Source organism: Rhyacophila brunnea, unplaced genomic scaffold, assembly GCF_057557595.1.
Source record: "Rhyacophila brunnea isolate RB1 unplaced genomic scaffold, BYU_Rbru_1.0 scaffold_12, whole genome shotgun sequence".
NCBI classification, from domain to species: Eukaryota; Metazoa; Arthropoda; class Insecta; order Trichoptera; family Rhyacophilidae; genus Rhyacophila; species Rhyacophila brunnea.
Genome location: NW_028232774.1, coordinates 3,057,584 through 3,080,014, shown reverse-complemented (window position 1 = coordinate 3,080,014; position 22,431 = coordinate 3,057,584). Strand labels below are relative to the sequence as shown.

The 22,431-nt window shown below is 33.7% G+C and overlaps 1 protein-coding gene across 1 annotated transcript; it reads right to left on the bottom strand.

Moving 5' to 3' along the window:
• Positions 1 to 210: 210 nt before the first annotated feature.
• On the bottom strand, positions 211 to 22,231 carry LOC147077659 (uncharacterized). Its single transcript, XM_085940063.1, has 4 exons — positions 22,127 to 22,231; positions 3,301 to 3,462; positions 1,554 to 1,778; positions 211 to 360 (listed from the first exon to the last, which is right to left on the bottom strand). The coding sequence occupies exons 1-4, from the start codon at positions 22,229 to 22,231 to the stop codon at positions 211 to 213; spliced, it is 642 nt and encodes a 213-aa protein (XP_085796189.1).
• Between the last annotated feature and the right edge of the window lie 200 nt (positions 22,232 to 22,431).

Genomic DNA, 22,431 nt, shown 5'->3' with positions numbered 1-22,431 from the left:
ATTGTTGTAGGCAATAATAATATTAGGTAGGTATTGCTTTAATAATAATTATGAGTGTTCCATCATCATCAAATTCATAACATTCCATGTGACCTTTCATGCCTTTCTGTTAGAAAACAAAACAATGTCAATGTCCTTTATAAGTTATAAAAACATTACAATTTTGACGTCTCTATTTCGCTAAGCAGTTACTGCTACAGCGGTTTCTACTTAATCAAAGGTAATGTTATTTTTTGTCAGCGCTGAAACTGCCTCGTTAGTCGCTTCTGATAACTGATTACATTGTGATTGTAGCTCTTCTTTCCTTTCTGGACAGCATTCTGGTGGAATCCTGAAATTGCACGCCTTCAGCTGAAGTACCTGCAAATAAAACAATGTAATGGAAACAATTTAGAATATTTTAATGTTTGAGTATAAGAATCAACTCATAAAAGACAATTTTTGCTTCTATTGAAAACAATTCAAATATATTATTGTAATAGATTCTTGGATTTCCACCGCGTGTACTTCTTCCTCAATCATTGCATCGTTGCAGAGGCCATTATATCATATCGCTTGATAATGACCTCTGCAACTTGCCCAAAACGTCAAGTAAAGAAGGAAGAAGTGCACGCAGTGGAAACCCAAGAATCAATTACGATAAAAAACAGCTGTCAAATATATATTGTTAATTGAACATAGCATGAAAAAATTACAATGAAAGAAGTAAGTACCTACTTAAGTACCTACTTAATATTTTTACTACTACTTATATAAATAATAAAAACACAGTGTGTTAAAAATATTACACAAAACTATATCAGTACAGGAAAGTGAGCTAAATATACACTGTTTTGAAAAAAATATAAAAAAAATATCTACCTACTAATCACTAACTCACGCTCACAAGTGAAAAATATTGATATCTGAAGCACTTTGGTTGAATTGGCATCACCAATGGTAGGTTAGTTCATTGATCACAAATTAAAAAATGTCTAAATACTGACACTTAAATAAAAAAAAAAAATTTTACATTGTCTACACAGATTGAAGAAATATTTATTGTTTTACAATCAAAAAATATGACTTTGGTACAATTAAAAATGAATGTAGGTAGGTATGCATAAAATTTTGAAATCGCGCAAAAGTATTGTAGGTATGCTATATTTATTTTATTATTTAAAATGTAAGGTAGACAAGGCCAACATGATGGTTTTCAAGCAAATCTGTTGTAATATCCTAGTTTGTTAATTAGAAATATTTTTCTGTTTGCGGTGTTGAAAAAAATGCTAGATTTAACTCTATATTATGCCAAATGCGTATCTTGCAACCTAACTTATTCAAAAATGCTATATGTATCTGGCAAGTGAAACTTGAAGTTATCAAAGACATAACATGTTAGCATTTGCATTAGCATAATTGGGACTAACCACATTATGTAGGTAACCCCTTCAATAAGATAATATTATGTTTAGGTATGTGAAACTTTTTAATTAAAGTCTAGTAATGTGTAAAATACATATTTAAGTTACAATCTGAAAGACGAATATTTTCAAAACATTTATTGATCGTACCTCTAGTAGCTCATTCCGTTTGAGAAGGGATTCAAATAAATCAATACTGGAAGGCGTAGCAGCCGCCACGCAACCAGCTGCTACAGTTTGCTCAACGATGTTTGAAGATTTACTAAGACGCAGGATTATATCTTGTAATTGCTTAGGCATTTCCGAGGGTTGTATGTTGAAAAACTGTTTTATGCAATCAGTCCGACAGCTCGGTGAACTTGATGGAACTTTTTTCTGAAAAATAGATTCACAGAAATTATTGCTATTCAAAATATATTTTTTTTAGTAAAATATAAGATATTAGCAATACCTAGATATTCAACCTTTTAAATTATAATATTCAGTTAATAATTTTGCACCTAAAGCTAGAACCACATTATAAATTAGCATATCAGTTAGTTTAGTGGCGTAGACTGCACATTAGGCGATTATTTAATTAAAGGCTACCTTCTTATTAATAAAAATAATTTTTAATTGCCTATGCATTAAGGTATTTAAATAATAACTTCATTATTTTATATTCTACAAAAAAATATAATTTGTCAACGACATCTCGCGAGCCTAATACTACAAGGTTCTAAGTGTTCGTCCTTGAAAAAACAAACTCAACAATGAAGTAGTATTCTAAGCTGCCTCATGGTTACTTTTGTTTCGTCAAGGACAAACACTTAAACCCTTGTAGTTCTCCACTCGCGATCTCTCTGAAGGTATGTATTATAAATTGATTGTCGACTTGGTCAAACAGACGGCATGAAGTAAGTCCACTAATACTTTAAACTTAAAACCTCAGCGAATATGGCACATTTCATATTGCCTATACATTTACAAACGATTATACATGTATTGTAAAAAACACACGCGCACAATGTCAAAACCTGAGGCTATAGGTATAAAAGTCTAACATGTTTTGTATATAATAATATATTATACTAATTAATTTTTCGCGCTGGATGTGTGTTTTGGAACAAATTATTTGACAGCAAAAGCCAACCTAGTAACTGCAACTATAAATATTAGGTATGTACTCTTCCCAATATTTCAATGGTTTTTTGCAAAGAGGTAATAATAGATTTATTAATTTTCCAATATAATTTCTTTTCAATGCGCAAAGACTCGATAGTAAATGATTATTTCGCATGATGAAATAATTAAATTTCTGATAGCAATACTGTGGTTAATTTTAACCACAAGTAATACTAATTATAATAAAAATAATGCTCCCTTGGTCACCTTCGGCCAAAAGACATGGTCATTTGAGAATATCGGTTTTAAAGTCTGTGACTTCCATTTTTTGATGTTGATATTTTTCCATTATCTGTTAATCCATAAACTATCAAATTTACCCACGATGGCCGAGCGGCTTACGGGCCGGCTTATAATATCGTGGGTATTTCTCGTAAAAACAAAAATCTGTTAATACAAACCTCCACTCTGTGGAAGCACATATGATCTTATTAGGATCGTGCATGGTTAAAAAAATCAATTCACTTCTGTTTGTTATTAATTTATTATGTTATATATTTAGATATTTATTTCTATTATGTTTTATTCCACCGTACACTTTTTCTAATTATTTACGAATATGTTTACAAAAAGAAAACATTATATTGGAGATAAACGACTTTGAAACCAATAGCCTCATTTGTGAACAGTTTCAACACAAGTTTTAAATAATTTTTATACAATGTTTATTTGTTTACGGGTAGATGTATGTATATTGGTTTGGACTAGGCTTTAAAGAAGAAATAATAATTACACGTGTGGTCTGAGGTCTTTTGGTAGGGCAACCGGCAGCACGCAGTCCAACATGAATTGTGAAGTCGATGGCAGATTGACAAAGTTTCCCGTATGTGTCTATTGCTTCATAGAGATCCTTCATATCGCCTCCATTGCTTGCTGCAATTGTTTGATTGATCAACTGAAAATTACAATGAATTTATGGTTTTATTATGTTCGAATTATCTGAATCTCGGCCATTTTAATACCTTCGTAGGCCTTGGGCACTTTTATTTATAGAGACCTTAGTATATTAGCTTAAATTTGGTAGTACAGTACACTCTCAGTAATCCGCCGCTCAATTATCCGACAACTACTATAATCCGCCGTTATTTTTACTAGTTGAAAGCACAAAATCAATCTCTATAATTCGCCGGTGTTCGATTGTCAAATTCAGTAGTCCGCCGCGTACAAGTATACAAGGCAGATGAGACGGGCTTATTTTGGAAACTTCTCCTTCGTAAAACATACGTTCATCGCGAAGAAAGTAATGTACCTGGGAGGAAAGTACCCAAGGACCACATCACAATAATTATGCCTTGCTCCAATAGAACCGGGACACACAAAATGAAGCTTTTGGTCATAGGGAAAGCCAGGAATCCTAAGCCATTCAAGAATATCTGCCTCACTGAACAACTGGTTGTATCAAGTGATTTACTGTTTAATATTTAGTTAATAAACTTAGTTTATTAATATGTATGTCTAATTTAGTAAATACTTGATTTTGATTATAAATAAAACCGTAATTATTTGTTAATACGAATTTCGAAAAAAAACTATTTTTATGAAATACCTGTTTTATTTTTTACCATATTTTGTATGCATACACTATAATCCGCCGCTTTCACTAATTATTGTACACTTGTCTGGTTTTTGGGGTGGCGGATTACTGAGAGAGTACTGTAATGCAAACAAAATTTTTCATATCGCATTGAAAATAATCCTGTCTAAACCTAACCTAAGAAATATGTATCTACACAAAAAATAAATAGACTGATCTTAAGGCCGATTCATGCTACACCATATCGGCACCAGACCATACCACGGACGGAGCACAGTTAAATATTGTCATTTATATTTTTAATGAACCCGTTTATGATACACTAGGGTGGGCGCGTGCCTTGTCCGTGGACAATTTTTTCTCCCCTATTCTTGTCTCCTTTCTTAACTTTCTTCTACTAGTAGTATCATCATGTGGACAGGTGGTGGTCAGTCTCTTGCAGTTAATGAAAATGGACAATGAAAAATTGATAGAATATGTACCCAGTCCCCAAAATTTTTGGGTTCTATTTTCAAATCATTCATAAATGGACTATTATATCAGAGGTCAAATTTCTCTTTCAATTTTCACTCCATCAAGCTAGATTGTATTTGTATTTTGAATAATAGGACATTTTGATTTGTCTTCCTCAATGACTGTTACAATTGTTGCTAACTTCAATTGAATGCTTTTTTTACAATAGGCCATATTATAAATACATAAAATAAAATATCGCAAGAGTCAAGTAATCTTTTGACGATCATGAACAAACTATCTTAGTATAAACTCGGTGCAGTGTGCATGACAAAGCCCGTGGTTACATGTAAATTGTACGTAAAACATTTCACCGTGGCACAGTTCACTGTGAGCTTTCTTATCGGAAAAAGATGACCGTATTGACACATCCCTGTTACAGGTGGGCTTCTCCCGGTGTGAAATAATCATTTAGTAATTATAAGCCGAAACGTAACCCTGACCTCTAGAAACGGCTTAATAAACACCTAATCTGATTCCTTGCTCAACTGCTTAATGTTTTATTCTTAGGTAAAGTCCTTCGTCCGGTATGTGAAAGTAACATGCTGGGCGAAGATGAACAATAAAACGTCTAAAGGTAATAATAAAGTATGAAAGACGATGTATGTAATCGATAGATTAAGAAGATCACAAATTTATTTTATATAAAATAGGTGTTAGTGTAATAAAAAAAAATGTTTAGGTATAAGTTTTAATAAAGAAATTAATTATAAACATGTACCTAGTATCTAATGAAGTATGTAAGAGATGAACGGATCGTGTTGCATAATAGAGATGTACGTAGAAAAGAAATTATTACTAAGAGTATAATTATTATTATAGAGTGTATAATTGTGAATTCAAATATTATAATTCGGCCGTGCATTGCGCAATGCTGAACTTGTCGCGCGGCGGCGCTGAAGTCTACCTCGTGATTCGTCAAATAAAAAGATCATCCGTGGCCAATCACGGGAGTTCTTTCATGAGTCGGCGGGTTCGGAAGAATTTTGAAAAGGAACACCCAGTAGTGAGGCAGTTAGCGTTGAAACTTGATAACTGAAAGGCTCTGAGCGACTCACTTAACAAAAAATTTAATTACCAAAGAATGTCTTAAAATGGTTGTAACTTTGAAGAAAAAAAAACTATATACGCAAATAAACTTCAATAAAATAATAAAAAGGAATATCATTTACACTACTCCTTATCCCGAGAAGACTAATAATTTTAACACCACTCCGACGCACATAACTGAGCTAGCAGAAGAAGACGAGGTTTGTCAATCGAGAAAAGCTACGAACCCGTCCTCGTGCCTTTGGAGGTGTTAGCATACTATACGGTCTGAAATTTTATTAGATTGAATATGAACATTAATTCAATTTTCATAGCTGATTTTAGCAGAATTCATGATTTCAAGAATGAAAACTTAACCTAACCTAACAAATAATACAGTATATCGGCTATTTTCAAAATTTGTTTGCTGCTGGCTTCCTGTAAAGTGTAAACCGACAAGAACCGTGTTTTATTTAGACATGAATTTTATGTCAGTACTATACGACCCAAAGAGGTTGGAGGGTCTTTATATACGACCATATATTTCGGATACAACATTTCACGGTGAAGTGTGATACGGCGAACTGCATTCATACAAGTTTCTGGACACGAAAGCCCGTGTGGTACATGGTGACCATAAATTAGGTTACCCACATGATAGGCAACATCATAACTTTCTTATATTGTATATAACAAAGCTCGTAAGGTTTTTGAACATTATTCTAATCAAGTAAAAAACTTACTAGTCGGTAATTATGCGATATTTTACCACGTTTTTATTAGCCTGTATTCTTGTTTGTCCGGTACAGATTTTTTCTTGTTTGTCCAAGATTAAATTGGACGACTGAAGATTTTTAACTAATTTCCCGACTAGCTAGACATTTGAAACTTTTAGAATATATCAGAACACGACGACAATGCATTCTTTTAATACTTTTGGCCATCTTTAGCAGAATTGAATTCATTTTCAGTTAATTCTGTTTTGCATGTTTCAGAAAAAATTCGTTAAAAGTAAAACACTGGTTGCTAAGGGGGTACTAGCAACTAAATTATTAATATATATGTGCGTTACTATGGAAATCAATATGAAATATCAAAATGACATTTCAGTATTCTATATTTATTCAGTATTTCTATTAAGTACAAAAAAAAGTATTAATACATAGAATAGTAATTAATACATAGAATTCTCAAGTTTATATGATTCAAGACACAATTTAAAAATGTGGTATATAAAAAGTTCTTTTTATCTTGTAATTATTTTAAGATACTTACAGAATCATATACTGTGAGCGTGGACGCAGTCTCTGGATTGAATCCTGTAAACTTGTCAACAGTCCAAAGTGTTTCCGCCATCAACAGGGCAAATTCTCTCTCAGTGCAAGCATACATTAGGCTTATAATTGTGTCTCTAAATTCAGCCATAAGCGGTGATATCCCCCGGACTAAGCTCCATAAACCTATAATTACTTGCCTGCAATAAATAAATGACATAAAAAAATAGAAAGGCCACTTATCTTATGATAATGATTATATTGTAATTAATGTCAGCGGCTTAAGGCGAAGTCTTCACTGAGCCTTTATTAAAGAGGCACCTAGCGGAAAAATACGAAGCTTGCAATTTGAGACATTTTTTTGATAATTTACAATTTCAACTGTATTAATGAATAAATATGTATCTGAAAACATTAAAAATAAAAATATTTTTTATTTTAAGTCAAAGACAAACTTACAATTATTGTAAAAAATGTAATAAAATGTGAATTTGATCTATCGGACCGCACCCTATTATTACATATATTTTATGGTCATATTTATTATTAAAATTTAGTTTATTAAGTTTTCTAAGCATCACCTAAGCGATTTTTGACTAATTCATAGTTTTAATATTTTTTATATCTATTTTAAAAAACATCGATTTTTATAAAAAATATAAATGTGTATAACTTGAAATCCTTTTTATTTATATCAAATCAATTATTTTTATAAATATAAATAAAATATTTATATTAATATAAATAAAAAGGATTTCAAGTTATACACATTTATATTTTTTATAAAAATCGATGTTTTTTAAAATAGATATAAAAAATATTAAAACTATGAATTTGTCAAAAATCGCTTAGGTGATGCTTAGAAAACTTAATAAACTAAATTTTCATAATAAATATGACCATAAAATATAATAATAATAGGGTGCGGACCGATAGAACAAATTCACATTTTATTACATTTTTTACAATTGTAAGTTTGTCTTTGACTTAAAATAAAAAATATTTTTATTTTTAATGTTTTCAGATACATATTTATTCATTAATACAGTTGAAATTGTAAATTATCAAAAAAATGTCTCAAATTGCAAGCTTCGTATTTTTCCGCTAGGTGCCTCTTTAAAAAAGGCTCAGTTAAGACTTCGCCTTAACTGTAGGCCTATAGTGTCGTGGATCCCAGGTTCGAATCCTGGGTCTGGCAAGTACACATATTGTTTTTCAATTTGTGTATTAGTCAGAGTATGGACCTAATAGGTTGAGCAAGTGGCTAACATCCATTTCTCATAAAAACAAAATCTGTTAATATAAACCTCCACTCTGTGGAGGCCCATATGATTTTATTAGGATCGGACATGGTCGGAAATTAATGTCAAGTTATTTTAGTGCTCACTTATTCATACAAAAAATATTTACAATATTGAAGAATGAATTTCATTTATAGTCTTATAACATAATATGTCGTAATCTAATGTGCAGTCAATAACAAAGTAAAGACGCAATCTACATACCGACAAGCAACATCATGAAAAGGTGACTTTACTTAAACATAATATGTTTGATGAAGACTGTTTCCACGCGATCGCTCCATGGAAAAATTCACCTATCCCTTTCCTAACCTAGCTCGCTTGCTTGGCTTTGCTGCACATTACATATTTCCATTAGAGTAAAACAATATTTTTTTGGGGGCCCACCATTTAGGATGTTTATCAATAATTGAATTATGTTTATGAATATTAATGATTATTTTGTACACACATTTAGTGCAGTGTGTGAACTGTCTCAGAACTTTTCTGGGAAATGACAATATGTCAACCCAATATAATTTATAGGTGAAGCTTATTATCAACAACTCACTCAACCCATTGGGTACCGAAACACACATTCTGATATTAGTCCAGCCAGTGCAGTTCAAACCAAGAGCATTCTAACCATTGCTCCACCAGTCGGTGTAATGGTGTAATATTGTATTGCTGGAGAGTTGTCTTTCGGAAGAATTTATCGGTAACCAATTATACTTACTCTGGTGAAAAATATCTACACGGTGAATCCGGACAAATTATAATGCTCGTTTCAGGTATGTCTTCATCGAATGGTAAAGTTCCACCAGAACTGCTTCCTGTTATCTACAAGTTTAAATATAAATCATGCTATCATCCTGCTCTCTTATTAAGATTATAACGATGAAATTCTTATACAGTAAAACATCAGTTAACCAGAATTCAATTATCTGAATTTCATCATAATCATAATTATTATGAACATCACGAAAGTGTTTATTCAGGAAGTAAAAAGGTTGCTTTATATTTTTCAATAGTCTGGATTAGGTTGCTTCATCGTCAGTAAGGATATTTGAGGTTGTATTATATCTTCAATAATCGTAATCATAGCAAAATTTGTCAATACATTAGGAAGTAGGTAAATGAATTTCTACTGATAATGTTTCATCATTCAAACCTGTTTAAATAAATAAAATTTGTTGTAGGCATTGATTTACTTTTATGGGATAGGCCTTTAGTTAAACTTGCATAGTTTCTGACATTTCATATCGACTGTGATTAGGAAAAAGGGCGTAACCCCCGATTTTTCGAAAAGTGCTTTTACTAGATATTAACAATGTATACAACTAAATACACATTCTATAAAAAGGAAGTAAGCCGCAAATGCCGAATTATTATCTAAATTCAGGTTTTAATTGAGATTAATTAAGTTTTAATTTAAGGAAAAAAGCATTTACCCTCAATTTTAATGATTTTTCTGAAATAACTTCTTCAATTATTATTAGATTGAAAATATATTACACAGATCATCAATCATCATGCACTCAATGTCAGTGCCTTTTTTTTTTTTTTTTTTTTTTTTAATATTTTTTAAATATTTAACTAAAATCATTCAAAAAACGTTTTTTGCCCATCCTGTAAAATTTGTTCTGTGAGGGTTATGCCCTTTTTCCTAAACACGGTAGATATGATAATCGGGAGCGTTCATTGATGGGCCTTATTGGATATTATATTATATAAGGTGCTAGTAATGAAATGTGGAGGTAGGCTGTTAAGATCCAACATAAATAGTGCACATTAAACTTTGCCAGTCATGCGAATTTGTTTTCATTAAACCAAGACTACAAATTGCAGATAGTGTTGGTTAGCTTTTAAAATCCAATTAAACCCTGCGTAAACCAAGCCATAATAGATAATAGTCAAAAAATATTTATTCATCTATAAAATATCTTAAATTATGCCATTAAATCATACATAATTTTAGATACTCTATGGATAGAAGCTATTATGATTTGGTTAGGCAGGGTTTAATGACATTTAAAAAACTAACCAACACCATCTGTAATAAATATGTATTTTTAATTCAACGAAAAGAAATACGTATTACTTTCGGGAATCGGGAGCCTTTCCAAAAACAATTCAAAACACTAAATAAAATTATTAAGATATGCAAATTTGCGCTTAATTAAATTTTAGTTTTGATTCGGGCTTATGTGATGTATTAGTATCATAAAAATAGGTGTTATACTAAAAAATACTTACTGCCAAAATCACAAGAACACAAAATATTTTTTTAATTGCCATTTTGTACGATGTGAACACTTCAATGTACGCACTTGTACTATTGGGTAGAAGTAGCGAACCTGTCTAATTAATAATTAATAGGTGTGTTGATACATTTGGCAGTGAGGGTCAACTTTGTTCTATTATTTTATGCAGGTATAGAATATATTTTTTAATAATTTATTTTGATGTACCATATTGTTTTTCAATCCTTGTTGCTGGTAAGTGGTAGTACCAATCCTCGTAGAGACCAATCAAATCGCACCCCTAGTTTTAAACTATTACAATTCGAAAAAGTGACATTTTGAGTTAATAATGCAGAATGGTTGAAAATATCATTATTTATCTGGTCAAAGACTATCACAAGTCTAAATGAATTCTACGGAAATACAGGACAGAAAGAATAGTCTATAATTTTTATAAATAGTATTATGTGAAATATAAAGACTATGCTATTTTGAGTTGTTATAGTCTTAAATTAGGATTCAAATTTTTAGCGAGTTTAAGACTATGACATCTTGAATTATCATAGGTCAGGAATGGACAAAGTAAATAAAACTTGTGTTGTGGTCACACTTGTGACTAGCCATTCTGAAAACATTGAAAATTTGACAGTAGTTTATTGATAAATACAATAATAAGTAAAACAAACAGTGATGAAATCATAGAAAAGGATCTCAGAGGAACACGTGAAAATAGTAAAAAAATTGATACCGAATTAAAACAATATGTTAGAGATCACATCGATTGCATTCCTAGGGTAGACTCCCACTTTCTGAGAGCTCAAACTTTCAACCATGTCCGATCTAATAAGATCATATGGGCCTCCACGGTGTGGTTTGTAATAACAGATTTTTGTTTTTTTATGAGATATGGATGTCACCCACTTGCTCAATCTATTAGACTTGCCAGACCCAGGATTTGAATCTACGACCCACGACGCTACACCAGACTAACTACCAGAGAATGTATTGATGTCGCTTTAAATTTAGCAATACTATAGGCTATACAAAGGAAAGTGTCGACAAAATGATCGACCTTTCCTGAAATTATCTCAGTATTCTAATAATAATCTTAATACAGAATTTAATATTAGGCGCTTTCAGTCAAAAAAAGATAAATGGTCAGCACAGCATATACAAATTTAAATGATGCACAAAAAGCAAAACAATTAATTGCAGTTCTCTCATAACCCTGTGGTAAAGTCACAAACTTCTATTACACCAGAAAACTTGCAACATATTTCACAATCCTTTGATATTGGTGAGAAAAAGGGTTATGTTGTATCTGGAACGAAGTGACTCCTAAAAGAGATTCTAATGAAATTGGTAAGTAGTTGTATTTATACACCATTAATTGAAAAAGAAATTCTAAAAAATAAGAATGTGCATTTTTGGTCCGATAATTGTGCTGGACAGAATAAGAATAAATATTTAGTTGCGTTGTATTTATTATTGAAAACAGAAAATATAAAGTCTATAACGCAAAAATATTTGACCACGGGTCACACCCAAAATCAGTAAATTGCGATGCACTCACTCATTGAAAAAGAAAAAAAGAGAATGCTAAAGGTGCTCCAGTCTTCATACCAGCTCAATGAATACCCATTATAGCCATGGCTGAAAAGAATGATGAACCTTATAGAGTTAATGCAATGGCAACTGATGATATTATATTTGACCTGAAATTGCTGTCCGACGAGCTGGGACAAAATTATGTTATAACTACCGTAGGTACGAAGGTAACATGGCAAGCAATCAAAGTCATGCATCTGAAAAAAGAATCACCGTATAGTTTTTTCATTATTTCCAATTTTATTGATTCTTCCTACAAGGAAATTAATATAAGGCATCGCATGACGGGTCGTCCGGTTCACATGAATATGATAATTTTACAGAAAGCTTATAATGAGCCACCAGGAATAACCATGCAGAAAAGGCAAGATCTTTTAACTATATGCAAAAAAATTGGATACCGATGACGTACCACGATTTTTACAATAATTTGAAAGTCGCTAATAGTACTCAAGGGGCACGAAATGACTTGGTTCACGAAGAGGTGATGGAAATTACTCTGATTAATTCTAAATTATATAATAATTTTCATTACATAATATGCAAGAATCTTGAAAAGGTAATCATAATCTTATACAATTATATATTTTAAAAATTCGGTAGGTATGTGATGGTTTACCTGTTCCAGTTATTTTATTTTGAAATAAAAATTTCAAATAACCATTTCGTTTATTATTTTACTTGATATGCATAATATATTGAAGAGATTTTATGTTGTTTCATATTAGTTTGTATTGTGTGCATGATGGGTTATTTCAAAATTTATCAAAATAGTCCAATTTTAGACTATGACATTTCAAAAAAACTACCAAAAATATGTGTTCTGTATAATTTTTCAATATAATAATAATTTCATACAAAAATACAAGCCCTAATACACATTGAGCAAGAAAATCAGTTTGGTACATACATTTTTAGATTTAGTTGAGAGGGTTTGAATCTTTGAATCCAATTATCTCAGAATGCTGTTTTTTGACTTGTCATACTTTAAAACTAGGGGTGCGAAATGTAAAATAGTTGGTGATGTATTTCCTTACATCCTGATCTTGATTTGTACTTGATCATCATTGCAAGATCCTATTGTTTCTTCTTATCCTTGTTTTTACATATTTTACTTACAAGTATGGAGCTGAGCAGCGGAGTAGTGCTAATCAAAATAGTGCCGGAGCGGTGTTTAATTATAATATTTTAGGTACCCCCACCTCCAAATCTTAATATGTTGTATTTTAAGAATTTTATAAATCTCTGTCAGTCAGAAGTTAGCCATGTGGTCAGTGTATCAACGTAAGATTGGTGTGAATGATCAAATTGGGCAAAGCGTTTCAAGGAACAGAGACAATAATTTTTCCCATAATCGCTTTAGAATTGGACTGTTTAATTGCTTTTTTCGCATTTCCATACTCAGTTTATTTATTAATCATAAATATACATATTTATCTTCTCAATTTGTTTCTCAAGTTATAAATAACGACACAATTTTCTATATTCACGTTGATACCGCCTAAAGCATGGCATCCTCAGAGGATCCAATGCCATGAGGCCTGAACCATCATCAGGCGGATTCATGGAGACATGCACAGGTTGATTACGAGACATCGAAATTTCTAGCCCGTAACTAATATTAGATATTGTTACCCTTTTGAAACTTCACCAACAAAGTCTAAACTTAATATTATACTTACTTTTCTCAGCCTTAATAATTTTATCAGCAGCCTAGCCAATAAATTCGTACCTACATAGCGTTAAAATCATTGACCTAAAGCTTTATTAAATTCATTTGCATAATAATAATTACCATAGCATTTATATTAAATTCATTTATCTCAAGCCATACAATGTAATACAATGTATTTAGTCTAAACTATAAAACTGATTTAATATTATTTTGTAAAAATATGTCTGATCGATTTTGCCTAGCAATAATTATTCAGATAACCAGCAAAGATTCTAATAAATATGCAAGCCCCTTGCAAAATGGATTCAAGAATTCATGTTTCAGATGAGCGAAAATTCTCAAAAATACGCAGTGATTGTCAAGACAGAATTTGTTGTATTATTACTTTGTTTTTGCGGGGACTTGACCTGAGCCCATAGAAGGTTTCTGTTGGTTCGTTCGAATCGTCGGTCAAATTTAGCTAAATTATAATAATTTTTTTTTTTTTTTTTTTAAAAAAAAAAAAAAATTATAATAATTACAATTATTATATCTATATGCAATGACATTATTAATGGACGACACACTCAATACTGTAGCTAGCAAGTAAATTCGCGCATTTGCATGTATAGGTAGACGCCACGCAATTTCCATTATGCGATATCAAGCATCGGGAATTTATAGCAATATGACCTTTATTGTAATGGCGTTAGAGCAGTGTTTCTAATGTCAATGTTCATTTGAGCGAACCCGTTCGAACCGAACCATTCGGCAGACCCAACAAAAAGCATCAGAATTTATAGCAATATCACCTTTATTGTAATGGCGTTAGAACAGATTATGCCATTCGGCAGACCCGACAATAAAGTGAGTGTCATTTTCTTTTCCAGATGATTCGTCCATATTAATGTCATTGCCTATACGGCATACGCTGTAACTTGCTGTAATCAATGTATTCTGGAAAATAAAATACGCCGTTATTCTTGAAATCCGCATTGTCAATCAAGCATAGCATGTTCCCAAGAGAAGAGCAGCTAAGACGATTACCTACTTCATCTGCCACACTTCACCGGTCCGGAAGGGGTACCAGATCCTACGTCAGACCCTCCCGCCTCTTTCGGAGATGACAACCTGATTCTACATTATTGTGTTTAATATAATATTGATTAAAACTATTCGAAGGAGTGCTCCGGCTTCAATACACCATTAGAGTTGAAGGTTAAAAGGATCCAAGTGCATATGTAACCAGGTTGAGTAAATTAACATAATGCGCAATTATTACAAATTCTTCATATTGTGTTTTCTATATTCTGTAAATGCGATTTTATTTTTAATTGATCCACTATTATTATTCAAAGAAACTCTAGTACATACACATACATACATACATAGATTGGCCTGATCAGTGGTGGCTGCTCTAACATCATGTGCAAAGCACTCCTTGCATTTTAAAAACATCATTCACATGCTACCTACCAGTCACTTATCACAATGTAAGCCTTACCTATTCTTATACTATAAACAGTCGAAGTTAGATGTATCTCATACTTAGATCATACATATTATGAGGTTCTCGTAGGATGCAAAAAGTTTGACTAATATTAACCTAACATCGTTGAATAACATAATTTAATGGTGGTATTTGTATTCCCAAAAATTTACAATAATAATTTCTACACAGAAAATTAAGCTAGGTAATTCATCAGTTTTGAACTGGGACTTTTTGCTCAGCCGCAAGATCGAACCTGCTTCCCACTTCTTCAAAGACGGCTGTTTTACCAAACTCCACAGTGGGTGCAAAAGATTGAGAAGTGCTATGTGATGAATACTTTTTCCCTGATATGATACCAGATACAATATGTACAATACAGATGACAACATAATTTGGATCCTTTTCTTTCTGTGTGACACCTCGAGTATATGCTAAATTTTAATTTATTCATTACAATGCAATGCTATTTATTATTATCCTAAATACCAAAGTCATGATTCAGTATCCATAAATGAAGCGCTTAGTTTAAAAATCCCCTAAAACGATTTTAGGTAGTTCCGAGAAAAATGAGAAAAACGATTTTAGGTAGTTTTGAGAAAAATAAGAAAAACTCATATCTATCAAATCTGTGAACTTTATGTATTTATTTTTTAATTCGTACATTCTAAAGAGTATTTTGGCTTATCCATTTTAGGGGTATTTGAAAAGCACACCCAACCATTTTAGCGGGTTTTGATATTCACCCTAATTTTTGATCCAACGTATTGACGGTTTTTGGCATTTTCATATAGGTAACAAAAATATCCTTCTAAATACAATAAATCTAACTCAAAAATTTTCAAAGACCGTTTTAGGGGGATTTGAAACTAGGCGCTTCAAATATTAGTTGATTAATTTATATTAAATAAATTGAAAAAAAAAGAGATTTCGCTGGTTTACCTTCAACTGTATTTTTTATTTTTATATTTACAGAGAGTTTAAGTTTAAACTTTTCGGAATACATGACAGAATTAGAGATAGATTGATATAATTAGAAAACACTTCACTTAAGTACACATAAGTATAGTGAAATGTACCGTAAACACATTAACAACATCCACAGAAATGTCATAATAATACTATTTGTTTTAATGTTAATTAGTAATTACACTCCTCGTAGAAGACAAACTTGACACAGCTGTACCCACACATTATTTATAATTAATTACTTACTAAAAATATTAACATATTGAGAAGATAATATTATGCCAACAACATACTTGTCAATAAAAATATTATTAGAAAAAATAGCTGGTACGTAGCCTACTTTAGTCTATCTTATTCTAGACACGTTGTCCACTTCTCTCGAAGATTTGTGTCCAAATATCAGTACTATCAGCGCCATTTTTAGATTAATAAAGCCTGAGCATATCTTTTTGCACAAGCAACGAGTGATCCACTGTTCAGCTGTCAAAGTCAGATCCCAAATTGCTTGACATATTGATTCGCCCTTTCTCGCTTCAAATTGAATTATAAAAAATTCTCAAATCAAATATATTAACTATCAGTGTTATTTATAAATAATATACCTACATTCCTGTTATTCATCAGCTGTCAAAGTCAGACTACTTAATCCTTCACACAAAAACCGGTGGTAATATCGATTTCCAAAAAATATGTAGCATTGATCTATGCATTACGTTTGTAGAAAGTGTGTTAATGCTAGTGTATTATTTATCATGTAACTCATCTATCCAAATCAAACCATTCCCTGTGTGAACACGACAGACGCGTCATGTCTGATCATGTATAAGCAGTTTATAGAACAATGACAGGTCATCCATAGACTACAACGGGAGGGGCGGAAAAAGTAGGACCAGTCGTTGTGAATGTATCGGCTTACTACTTGAGTCGGCAATGGTACTATGCATCTTGAATATTGAGGTTACTTTGTGAGGTGTAGTCAACACATTTTTATTTTATTCTATGGAACTGCCGTCCTCTGTTTTACCTTTGTCACATGTCTCATTAGGATAATGTGTCTGAAATATGCAGGTTTCATTATCATCAGCCGGGATCGATTCACTGCTGTATAAAGGCCTCTCGTAGCTCCTTCCACTCTTCTTGGTCCCTAGATCTACATTATGGTCAAAGGTTGTCTACTCGCTGAGTGACAATCCTGCTAATTGCCATTTCATCAGCTTGGTGACCTCTATTCTTGTCAGCGTTGCCAGATAATTAATTTATCAAATCGGGTTTTTTTTGGTTCCCATTCATTATTAATGTGATATATTTTCGGCCATACAAACGTCCGCTATGGACTACAGTCGTCACGTGAGTTACCTAAAAGTCAACTCTTGTTTTACCTGTCTGGTTTTAGAGAGAGACTGTCGTCGAAAATCGGCAAACTTCGAGATTGTAGCGCTTTATCTCCGTCGCACGGCTTGTCACGCACGCTGTGCAGGACGGGCATCAGAGATGTGTACATATCAGATAGGCGGGCGACTAGGAATAGTTACGCGGTCAACGAATGATCATGTAAAATTTAGAAGAGAAAAGCAGGACAACCTAAAGAATGCATAGCTTAATATTTATTCTTGCTTAACAATGCTTCAAGAACTGTCAGAAATTTATGTACGCATTAAAATATTTCTGTGAATTTAACTATAATATATGGTAAATTAATGGGAAATACGATTACATATTAAATACATTAGCGTCAGTAGCTCCATATAATGATAGATAAATAATAATTTCTACCAATGCTCAAAATAAAACATCTGTGTAAACAAGCCATACAAAAATGAAAGAAGTTAATTTCCAATTTGTGAATTTACCTTTATTGTAAAGAAAATAATATGTATGCATTGATTTTGACAAACAAAAGATTAATGGTTATTAGTAAACATGAATAACAAATACAAATTGATTGTTTATAGATACCTACACTTACACATGTTCTTTAAAATTTATAGCAATATAATGAAACCTGTTATTATGAATTTATCCAATAAAATTACTGGCATGGTGTAGTTTTAATTGGCAATCAAATGCACACGCAAGGAGGGTAGTTTTCGAGTCCGGACCCGCCTTCTGGAACGTTACTTTTTTTTCTTCGTTGTCAGGATCTCATGTCTGAGGATTATGACCTGGATAATTTTGCTGTCAACGGGTTAACGCATGAAAGGCCTGTGTCAATGGAAGACCCGTTCACTCATGAATTGGTGCAACCAGGACTTGCTTTAATATTCTGACAAGACACTGATGATCCTAATAATTATAAACGTTAGGTCACATGTATTAAATAACCACTTCCGGATGCGACAGGTCACAATAACTTGTAGGTGAGCACCCATAGTTAGCTGTAGACCAGGTGTTCATCGCTAAACTAAAACCATGGAGTGTTTGGGTGTGGGGAATGTACCCAAAAAAGTGTGGGGTCTGTGGTTGAAGCGACAAGAAGATATAATAGGTGGGGTAAATGAGGAAGTCAGGTTTTCCAATATCTTCCTGGCACTAAAAATTCAAAAATAAATTATTATGGATATTTTTTTCAAAATGGACCCCCCCCTATACCAGCCCGTTGTCAATCAATAATATTACTGTGCTTCAAGTCTTATAAAAGCTTGCAATCATACAACACAATCTTCAAGAACATAGATTCGGTGCATCTGATAATAAAATGACCTAACAGGATAGTTCTGAGTTCTGATTAGTGCCTGTTGCACTATATATAGATAACATGCAATGTTACATGACAGCAGGAGAGGGGGTTCCGTTAAGTTTATATGTGAAAGAGCACATAATTTTTTTAACATGTAAACCTTTTAGCTTGTGTTGCCATGCCAAAATCTCGAATGGCCTACTTCATGCGTATGCTCGAGTTAAAGCTCCTTTTCTTGCTGTCACTTATCTATATAATAAACATGTCTTTATTTATTTATTATCCTATATTGACTGCACATGAGGTTGTAAAAATGTATGGTATCTTAATAAGTGTTGTGAAAATTCATTCTCCATTATTTGAACCATTTATGAATATTTAATGAGCCATACTTTAATTTGGTACTACATACACAATGTTTACCCATAATCATGAGAGTAATAAGTGAACTCACAAATTTCTTTTAGTTCACGAAATGCCTGTGATAACATATCGTCCAAAATATAGAAGTCACACTGTAGACTATAAAATTAATGCAGTGATAGTCCATTGTGCCACCTTTGTGCCCTTTTTAATAATATTATTAGCTGGAACAATTAAAAACAACTGATGAACACAAATGAGAATGAAGACAATAACCTAAAACTGAATAATGATATTAAAATGGTATGCCTTTTCTCTTCGATGCATTCAATATACGGTTATGTTTACAATTAATTGTTACTTCCTCATATCACAATTCATACATAACAGTAATTCATTGTGTTATAGTTATAGCGTTTCTTTATTATTTTTAGCATAATTCACTCATACTATACTTGGTATTAAGCAAGTGTATGCAGCCAATGAAGTGTCAGCTGATTAGTATGGAGCAGTTTTCAGCCAATGAGATCTTATATTGCAATGATGCAGGTGTGCCCAAACTGAAAATGCAGTTTATAAGGGCGTCTTCATGACAGCAATGAAAAAATCAAACATTGGTGTATCCAATAAGACTTTTATTGAAGATGGTTATAATAATTATTATGTTACCCTGAAGGAGAGGGTGAGAAAAAAAGCTGTGTGGCAGGAAAAATTGGTAGATTTGATGAATAAAAGTAGGTCTCATTTATTGATAAAAAAAAATTCGAAAAAGTCCAGACCCTGTTCATAGGTGTGCCAAAGGAAAAACAGTTTTCCTGTGGTCATTATGAGCATCCTTAAAAATCCACGTACACTTTCTATTTACATGAAAACACGTGGGCAGTTAATGTAGGTTTTGATAAGGCGGTGTATTTTGACGATCAGTTTTCCGTTCAGTCGAGGTTTCAGTTGCTAGGTCAGTTCGGAATCGGCAGTGTATATTTATGTTATGTTATTCATCTGATGACAAAGGTGTGGGAAGAAGAGCGCTGCCCAAGGGACTGGGTGAACGGTGAAATCATCACACTTCTTAAAAAAGGTGACCCTCTAAGCTGCGACAATTACCGAGGCATTACGCTACTCAGTGTTCCGGGGAAGATTTTGGCAAACATCATTTTGATGAGAATAAGGGACCCAATAATGCACGTCCTCAGGAAAAACCAAGCCGGGTTTCTACCTGGTCGAGCGTGTGCAGACCAAATCCACAACCTTCGATGTCTTCTCCAGCAGAGCCATGAGTTGAACAGTCCGATGGCTTGCTGCTTTGTGGATTATGAGAAGGCTTTCGACAGTCCGCACCGCCCCTCCCTCTGGATGATACTGGGAGCATACGGGATCCCTCCCAAGATCATTGCCATAATCAAAAGCCTGCACGAGAATAGCAAATGCTGTGTCAGAATTGGAGACACTGTCACGGAATGGTTCGGGGTCACGACCGGAGTCAGACAGGGTTGTGTCCTTGCACCGTTTCTATTTATCATTCTCTTTGACTTCATACTACGGAAGTCAATACCACCTGACCGAGGCATACCTGTTACCCCCACGGTGAAGCTATGCGACCTGGAATACGCCGATGATGCTGTCCTATTCGACAACTCAATCAAGGGCATTTCAAGAGACAATCGACAAGTTGCATAACAACTCCTCTCGCGTTGGTTTGAAAATCAACGCGAAGAAAACCAACGTCTTGTGCAATAGCACCTGTCCTGATCCAGATTTCCCTCTGATTAGTGATGGACAAAGCATCGAGAGCGTCGACAGCTTCAAGTATCTGGGGGTACACATCACGGGAGATGGCATTTTGCAGAAAGAGCTCGCTATCCGAATGGGAATGGCTGGAGCAACATTCAACTCGATGCGAAATGTCTGGGACTCACGATTGTACTCGGTCAAAACCAAATGCCGCCTATTCGACGCTTGCATTCTGACGGTGCTGCTTTACGGTAGCGAATCATGGCACCTTACGAAGGCTCAGAGCAACCGTATACTGAGCTTCGAAAACAGATGTTTACGACGAATACTGGGTGTGCGGTGGTATGACTTTAGGAGCAACGAGGAGATAAGAGAACGTACCAAGCAGCCTCTCATCACACTGAAAGTGAAGAGGCGACGTTGGACCTGGCTCGGCCACGTGCTGCGGATGCCAGAAGAGAACTTTAACCTGGCTTGCCTGTTCTTCAAGCCGACCGGATTCCGGCGTCCTGGAAGGCCGCTAAATACAATCTACAGAGTGTATACGGCGGAGCTACGGGATGCTGGTTTGACCTGGAACGAAGCAAGAAGACTGGCGAGCGACAGGGATTCTTGGAGGCGCCGCGTGGTGTCCATATGCTCCAGCTAAGGGGCGGATATGGGCAAAGAAGAAAAGAAGAATATTTGTGTATTTTTTTATCCACTAAAAATGAATATTATTTTTATACACTTGTACACTTTTAACACATTGACTGCTGACTAGATAATTACTTTTTAATTACCACATTTGAATAGCATGCTAATTATATCGAATGGCGAATGGCCACCTAATCGTTACGCGCTAGGTTAGTGTTCAATGTATTAAACATAATATTGGTTGGTGTAATGCAGTACCTATATTTAAATAAATTATAATATTTCAATCAAAATTAGAAAAGTAGTATGAAAGATATGGCAACAGTAATTTACACATCTATTTAACTGGCAACTCTAAGAACGGATACCTAAACTGATATAGGAAGTACACACGCACGTTCTTGCTCGATGGTTTTATGCTCATTCCAACATGTCTCAGCGTGTGTACCATCTAGCTCGATGGTTTTTTGTTCGACATTGAATAAATTGCGCTATCCGAAAAATATTGAAGGTCCGTAATTCTTGCTCGATGCAGTTTGAGTGAGGAGTGAGGACGCACCGGCAAGGCTCGTGTGGCCTCGCTCTCGAAGTCGTGGCGGTGCGACGGTGGCCTCACAGAGTCTTGTGTCGAGTTGCTCGACTGTATGGACGCAACGACGAGCATGCTTCCAAGTCAACATGCTCGATCGAGCAAAACCGTCAAGCAAGAATGTGCGTGTGTACTAGGCTATAGAAAATTCATCCTGTCTCATCTCCGTTTTGGTTTCGGTCGGCCGCTTCAGTTTTGCATTTACATGTCAGTTTATCTGACAGCTCGAGGGAAAAGGAGACTGATTGAATAGCAAAATTGATCGTTTAAAAATA